This window comes from Topomyia yanbarensis, unplaced genomic scaffold (genome assembly GCF_030247195.1).
Source record: "Topomyia yanbarensis strain Yona2022 unplaced genomic scaffold, ASM3024719v1 HiC_scaffold_9, whole genome shotgun sequence".
In the NCBI taxonomy this organism is placed as follows: domain Eukaryota; kingdom Metazoa; phylum Arthropoda; class Insecta; order Diptera; family Culicidae; genus Topomyia; species Topomyia yanbarensis.
Window position 1 is genome coordinate 282,680 of NW_026684157.1, and position 8,760 is coordinate 291,439.

Below are 8,760 nucleotides of genomic sequence, written 5' to 3' on the forward strand. Positions count from 1 at the left end.
ACAATTCATGGATCCATTCTTGCATCGTCAACTGGTTATGATTGCGAGCATATAAGTTACAATTCACCATTCGTGCGCGTGGAAATGTCCACAAATTAAAAAACCCTTCCACTTTCAAGATATAAGTAATGAAATTTACGATAATGTCCCTGATCTTAATATTTGCACGTAATCAATTTCACTGAAATACAGTGTATTATTCATCGATTTTTTAACCGATTCATGATTCCTAGTATGCTAGACACGATTACCCGTCGAGCTCGTGAATCTGTTCATGATATAGTTTATGAAGTAATTAATTTTCCACATAATCTTAATATACTTACGAAAACAATTTCAAGGAACTCAGACTATTATTCATGGATTATTCGCTCTGCTCTTTGGTTTTGAAATTTCTATGTGAGATATTGTGTACAAATGCTAGCAACCAGTCTCATAGACGCGAGCATTAGATACAAGAAAACTACCAGGACCTGTAACCCTGTTATTCTTTTGTTAAGATTCAGTGTAATGTTCGGAATTAAATGACACTGCGCTAAGCATCAAAAATACATTACTTAGCCACAATTCAAGTCCGTGAAATAATTAAGAAAACTATAAGACACGTGACTCTGTGTAAAAAATCCGACGATAAACTCAAGACTAAAATATCACGTTAACACGAAGAGAACTTACGAAAATCGTTGCATATCATTCAATTCTTGACTTTTTTTGTCAATAAAGTTAATACAAATCAATGTATCATCAAGTTATGAACTAGAATCATAAAAATATTAAGCATATTCAGACACAACCACCTACTAAACATTTGAGTATAATGCCATCTTTTTTGCGTGAACTAGTTTTTTGAAAACACAAAAATTATTTTCAATGCGAGGTTTACTTATCATTGATTGAATCGTGACCTATTTAAAAAAAAACTTCTCGAAGAATAGTTGGACAGAATGATCTTGACTTTTCGCGACGCTGGTGCACTGATGTGGCGATGCGGAGGGTAAGATTTCTGGTCTCGAAAATTATTCATCGTGTGATCTAGCCCCACTCAGGAAAGATTTTCAGTGTCAGTTGCATCAATCCGGTATCACAGACAAAAGGACGTAACACGAGATGAATTTTCATCACTCGTAGAAAAAACGGTCGTTTTAAATTACAAAAAATGCGCCATATCAGCGAGCGTGGTGTTAGTGAAGAGATTTTGACACAGAGCTAAATGCGTTACTTAGTTTCCGCTCCCACCCAAAAACGTTACCGTCTTTTTAATCTCATGCAAACCAAAACAATTCATTCTTGTCGAAGTGCCCAAGGCGGGAGTTGTTCACAATTATTTCTTAAGTTACAACACGATGCCGATCGCCGAGTAAGCACTTAATAGGATGTTAGTAATTTAATTGATTCGGTGTATCGAATCTGACTAGATGTATGCAATGGATTCGAATTTGTTGGTCCCCGGATCTGCTGGAGGAATTGGCGGAGTGCAGGTGTTACGAAAACTAGAGATACGCTCAGACCATTTTCAATCAGACTTGTTTAGTGATCAGTTTCAACCCAACATCAAGTCGTGGAATTATTATGAATGATAATAACTGTATATTTAGGTTTCGTTATGGTGTAGATCTGTATGACTCCAGCACATCGAGCATACTTTGCACTCTAGATAGAAGCAAATCTTAAGATGAAAGAAAATGTGGTGTCACGGAATCGTATGCGTTATTTTGTACTTACAAGAAGTAAAAGTAAATGCCAACCAGGCAAATGAAGTAATGTATATTCCTTGAAAGGTCCTTACATGACCATTAAAAGTGACATTTCTGCGCAGTAATGCCATTAATGCCATTAGTAACGCCTCGTGTTAGGGTACCCGATATCTGTGGGATTCTTCAAGAGCGACGGTAAAGAAGACTAAAATGAAACAAAAAACAATGAAACAACAACAAGAATTAATTTCCTCAAACAAAACAAAAACTATTTTACCGTTTTAATTTCCCAAACATAGAACAATAAATAATTATTATGGGTCATTGAAATACAGTCGTTACTCTGCATTCTTTAAATTTGTCCATTGCAATCATTATTTCATGCGAAGTCGTAGTATGCGACATCGACAATTTTTCTATTTCGTTCTTTAAATTTTGCAACTGTAAAAATAGTCCCGCCATTCATTTATTAGCTTGCATTTGGCAAGCAGGGTGGGCACTTGTGACGCATCAGCGAAATTAAATGCATTTCTTTCCATCAAAATAGAAATTCAAAATGCATTTTGCGTTGCGTGTAAGACGTCAAAACCCTACAAAAAACCAGCCCTACATTCAACAAAACATCTAACAAAGTGGATCAGCGTAGGATGATTGTTAAACAATCTTTTCTGCGAAGGAGTGCAAAGTTGTTGCAAAAATGGAAATTAAATGCATTTTTTCTAATTTGAAGCAAATTTGTAATACACTCTAAAAGTGATCTGCCCTAGGTGGGCACTATTGGAGCTTCAGTTGAAAAAAAATTACTTGATATGATTGCGAGAATTCCATTTTGTGCAATGTGTTCAACAGATGTCGCTAAAACATTGTGAGCGATGATTTTTTTTAGAATTTTCTTCAAGCTGGTAACGTCTGTTTGTATGTGCTGCGAAGTCTGTTACCAATTTGGGAAAGGAATTTTACTGCCAAGAATTGTTTTTAGTTACATAGGCGTCAATATTCGTCACGCCGACACACGCCGGCGCGCCGCCGCCCATAGGGTCCAACGGCGTGACGCCGCCAACGCCGCCGTCGCCGGCCAAATATGTCGCTTACGCCGCCGCCGATTAAAAATGCATCGGCGCACACCTCTACTCGCAATTTCATTAATTACTCGGAATACAATTCAAGCAATGCGTATCAATTGACATCAATATCTTTGCTTTCTTCTTATGAACCATTATGATATCAAAAATCGCCATTTGAACCAATACGTTGAACAAAAATGGCTAACGCCGCTCTAACCTAGGGTTTTACATGGTACATGGTTTACATGAAAATAGGATCATCACCCTATGCAAAGTTTTTAAATTTCAGCATTTCTGTTATTTAGGGCGAGTTAGAGGCTATTCCACGAATGACTAGATTTTTCGATACCGCGCGAAAAGAACTTTCCTTGGCCGTATATGTAATATACGTAACCACAAGTAAAATTTGTTTTTTTTTGTTTGTTTACTTCGGAATTTCACCTGGAAAATTTCGAAAATTTAGCTTTTAAATACAAAGTGGGTGCCGAAATTAAAATGCAGGAGCATTGAGGTTGAAAAATAATAACCAGTATCATTGATTTGCAGTTATATTCAAAAAACATCTCACGCGATCCATACTTTATCATCAAAAGTGGCCAGGTGGCATTATTGTGCGTATAGTCATAAATTGGTGAGATTTCCGCGTCATATATTTAAAATTCTGTAATGCAGCCAACAGTCCGCTCTTTTATGAAACGCATTCACTTTTACACGATCTTCTCAAATTAAAAACATAAAACATGATAAGTGAAACCATCGCCAGCAGACCCTGGACTCCCCTACTATAAATTAGAAGGCAATAATTAAACAACCAAAGCACTAGAGAAATATTCCTTACAGTTTAGGTATTTTGCGTTCTGATGGAGTCCAAAATATAAGAAACGATCTGTATTCGATTATGTTGAAGTAACTAGAAGAAAAAAAGTTTTTGTTTTTTATTCGCCCAGGTGCCCAACACCGCCTCTAGGCGGCCTACTTATTTTAAGGTATTAATGAAGAATCCATTACTTCCAAGAATTTTCAACATTATTTTCGTTTTTCTTATCACGAGGCCCACCTCCAAAAGTTTTTTCAAGCCAAAAAAAAATTGAGCACTAGAGGGTTAAGCAAATTCATTTTTTTTCTCCCGAACCTCTATAGGATCAAATTAGCGATATCTTTTGCCTAAAGTCCGCTCCATAAGCCATATATTCTTACTGACGTAGCAAAGTACACTGAAAACTACTGATATGGCCAGATGAATTTTATATTCAGATTTAGTAGTACAGAATGAATCTGAATGATTCAACAGCATGTATATACGCGAACCACAACGATGGGAAACTTTCTCTGGCATGGCATTCCAGCCCGTGTACCTATCCAACAGCTAGCACGAAATTTTGCACAAGGTGGATTAAAACTGCACTTACCAGCGTTGAAATGCAAATTACTGCTGATAAACAGACATTTGACAGAGATAGACTCTATGCCGTTTTACAAGTCGTTTTTCCGTCAAAATAATCCCAATCCAATAAACCCTCCCGCAGACTGCTCCTGTCTGAAACTAATACAACAGAGCATATCCCAAATCCCTCCCCAAATCCAGCAAAACCCTACTGCTAATCTCATCCACCAATTTTACGTGGACGCCCAAAATCGAGCGAGAGAACCGTCAAATGGATTGGCCTAGAATATGGATGAACATCCATAAAGCGCGAAATTTGTCATCTCAAGAGCGAACCGATCTATACTTGATGGTGAATGGGAAAACGGTGCACCGGCGTCTCATGAACGTAATGCGACGTGCAGATGGTGAAAACTGCTTACACTGCAACGCAGCAATAGAAACACTGAAACACAAATTCAGCGAGTGCCCTCGGGTAACGCAAGCATGGACACTACTGCAACAGAAGATTACGACGTTGCTGAATGGGTGGCGAAGAATAAACTTCATGGACTTAATGCAACCAACCTTGAATGGAGTTCCTCGGACTACAAAACCATCGCTTCTAAAACTGTTTGTGATATACATACAATTCATCAATGATAGCGAAAATGCAATAAACACAAATTCATTGCAATTTAGATTAGATATTGAACTGTAGATATTTTATTAATAAACATACCAATACATGATTTTACTTTAAAAAAAATAAAAAGCTATAACGATATCACCAGAGATGGATCCTCCCAAGAACTGGCTCCAAATCGCATTACTAGTGGTCTTGTCTTGTCATATGTTGGAATGTACATACATAAGATAATGTACTCTTTGTAATGCTACTCGATGATTACAGATCATAACAGAGAAAAAGTTCCGATGTAGTGCCACGAAGCAGCAAGTAGTTTTAAAGATTTGATTAGATAGGTTTCGGAATATGACAAGCTGAAAGAGCAGGAATGGAAGCAAAACCTGTAACAAGTGCAGGTAAACTACTAAAGAAGAGTCAAAGAGAGAAGAACATACGAAAAAATAGGAACATGCATTTTAAGGGATCATCCATAAATGACGTAGCATTATATAGGGGACGGGGAGTTTTGTATTTTGTGATGTTGTGTGACGACAGGGGGTCATGTCATGCTACGTAGTTTTTTTTTAAAGGGGAATAGGGGTTGACCTGATATCACGACAATCTTACCCGTTTCATCTAACATCGTTTTTTTATTTTTGCGGGGTCCAGGGTGTGGGGGAGTTACCGTCAAGCTACGTAATTACCAGGTGGGTATTTAGAGGTTTGTGACAAAATGCTACCATGGGGAAGGGGGATGTTAAAAATCACTCAAAAAATGCTACGTCATTTATGCATGGTCCCTTAAAACTGTGAAGGATGTGAAGTGAAAAACAGGAACGCCTTCGAAAAAATAAATGAACAAATTTTAAAATTATATGCTGAACTAACTTCAAGTTCTAACAAGTAGCTGCGTCGGTAATAAAAATTATAAAATTAGTAACACAGGGAAATTAAATGCACATTTTTTGAGAGACACTTGTACTAAAGAGAATAATGAATTATCTTTCACAAGAAAATATTTGATTTATTAATTAAAAATAATAAAAAAAAAAGATTTTTGTTATAAAATTCTGATATTTTCAGATATATTTACTGCGCTCAATTAGATATAAAATATCTTAAATATCCGTTTGTATGATATAAATATTTATCAAACCAAGATACAACCAAAATACATTATACTGAAAAAGACTGAGATATAATAAGATATAACCGATACATTTTCTTGGTATAAACACTTGATATTTTAACAACTATCCAGCTATATTTTATATCAAAAAGAGATATATATTTTGCCGTGATATAATATCTTATTTTGATATAATTTTGATGTGAATTTCTGATCGGGTTACGGTTGAAATCTAGTATCGCAATCTAACAATCTCGGGCGCTTGATCGAAGGCCATACGTAATGCCGCAATTTAGTCGATGCAATTTAACCGTTATGTATCCGACGCGGTATACGGGTACCTTTTTAGGTTTCAACTAATGAAATTCCTATGTTTTATCCATAGCTGGAAATTGAAACTTTGTGACATCTTAGAACTTCACTAAATCAAGCTTTTGGGTTAATAATATTGTTGATATAGTAAGGGGGAGTTAGGAGGGGCTCCTGATTTTTTTACTACGTAACAGGGCGACGTGGGTACCCGGGTACCACAAAACTGAAATACTAATAACTAAGGTTATTTCCAACCGATTTTTATGCTTTTAGGTGTTTTGGATTCAGGAACTCATCCGCTTTTGGACTTATTAAAAATGAATCGAGTTACTTAATTCGGTTTCCGGGAATCCGGATTTCCGGAAGCAGGTTCCAGTGCTGGGATACTATTTGTGAACTTCAATGGAATAGTAGCAATATGGGTATCAAAATTCTTAGAATTGCATCAGTAGGCTATATCTAGTGGTTATGGAACCATTTGGTGATTTGACCCCGGAACGGACATTCCGGATCAGGTTCCCGTGGGGCCGTGAGTGGCCATTCCATTCCAATTCCATTTTTTAAATTGCCATAGAGTCCCGTAACAATAAATAACAGACTTCCGAGACAATTTGAAGAGTTTTAATACTCATATTGCTAGGACATTATTAAAAATTTACAAATCATACCCTAGTACTAGAACATTATCCCGGAAAATCCGGATTACCAAGTACCAGATCCATTCATCCGGTTCAATTTTACAAATCAAAAAGTGGACGAGTTCCTGAATCCAAAAAATCTAAAGGTGTCCAAATCGGATAAAGGAAGCCATAGTTACAAGCATTTCAATTTGTGGGTAGCCGGGTACCCACGTTGGCCTGTTAAAGGTGTTTTTTTGTTGGACACATAACAGTTAAAAATTTTCGAAACGAGACACTCGAATCAAGATGTGGAATGTCACCCTTGGTTCGTCTTGTTCGGATCAGTACTAGAGTGACATTAGGATACACACATGCGAACTAATTCCGACCAAAAATAAAATAAAAAATAAAACAAATGCATTTTTTGTAACAAACTGTTTTAGAAAGCAGGTTTGGTTAGTTGTTTAAATAATTAAGGAGGTATCAATGCGAGGCATACATAGTTTAGATATGATTTTGTTATGATTTTCGGGGTGGACAACAATGTGCTTCTGATCAAGATGGGCTATCATTTGCTCCAAAATAGATGTTATGACTAGAAAATGCTTGACACATTAGTGCTATTTCGTATTTAAATATGATATAATATCTATTATAATGTAAAATCGTGTAATGATAACCTTAGAACGAAAAGGATCTTGCTAATTCTACCACAATTTTAATTCAGTGCATTTAATGATGAACAAAATATAGAACTTTTACATAAAGTAATACAATAAATTACCTTGAACAATTGTACTCCAATAACTGCAAACATAAATTGAAGTAGATATGTCACTAGCATAATGTTGCCTATGGTTTTTATAGCAACTATTACACATTTTACTACGTACTGGCAGAGCGCATCAAATGGCATATAACAGGTCGAGCGTTGGATTGATATGCGATTTATTTCGTTCCATCGTTGATTTTTCACATTTCCAAACATTCGATATTATTTTGGTATGATAGGAAATGATAATCGAGAATGAATCAGAACATGAAGAGAGATTATTGATTATATTGAGAACAGTATGTATAGTGAGGTGCTAAATTAGTGTTTGTTATGAAATAATTATGAAATGTATGCAAAAATCAGTAAGAGTATGATAATGCAGGGGTTTTCAATGTTTACAGAATTAACTATACTATTTAGATGAAATAATTTAGTTTCTAAGGGACGATTCATAAATTACGTAGCGCTTTTAGGGGGTGGGGGCTTCGACAAGTTGTGACATATTGTTACATATGAGGGAAGGGGAGTAAGCTCGAACGTTACGTAACATATTTCTACTGAAGAAATAAAAATTCAAAGAATTTATTACGTAACTGGTGGAGAGGGGCGGGCGGTTGATAGAAAAATTTGTGACAATTTGTTACATGGTAGAGGGGCGTGTCAATTTTGGGCAATTTTTGCGTTGCGTAATTTTTGAATGCTCCCTAGTGTTCCCTTGCCTAACTCTATCCTGTTTCTTAACGCACTCTAAAGCGCTATTTATACCTACCCGATCCGATTAAGTGACGGTTCAGTGTTGTGCACGGACACCAATATAGTTTAAATGCGAGCATTCACACTTGTCCGGCACGGTGCTGTACAATTGATCTGTATGAAATAAAGTTGATGTCCGTGCACGGTCCTGAACCGTCACTGACTCGGATCGGAAAGGTGTGAATTTGGTTTAAGTCTGTAAGATTCGATTTGTACTTTGCAGCTGTGTTGCCACAATTAAATCTGTACTGAGAATTGAAGAATTTCTGTAAGTACTCTTCTACAGATTAATTTGTACCTGAATCTGTACCAAAACAATAGCAAGGTTGCTCAAAACTAATTTTATGGAACTATTTTTCATTCGTGATGGCGAGATCTTAAGCTGGACCTGATGCTGACATTTGGATGTAAGATGCGAAAAA

General features: G+C 36.4%; 1 protein-coding gene across 1 annotated transcript in view; it reads right to left on the reverse strand.

The window, feature by feature from the left end:
• Positions 1-7,722, reverse strand: part of LOC131696196 (muscle calcium channel subunit alpha-1-like) — a 192,001-nt gene extending 184,279 nt beyond the window's left edge. Inside the window, exon 1 of the mRNA XM_058984740.1 lies at positions 7,595-7,722. Within this exon, the coding sequence (XP_058840723.1) occupies positions 7,595-7,654 (60 nt within the window). The 5' untranslated portion in view covers positions 7,655-7,722. The remainder of the gene's footprint in view (positions 1-7,594) is intronic.
• Between the last annotated feature and the right edge of the window lie 1,038 nt (positions 7,723-8,760).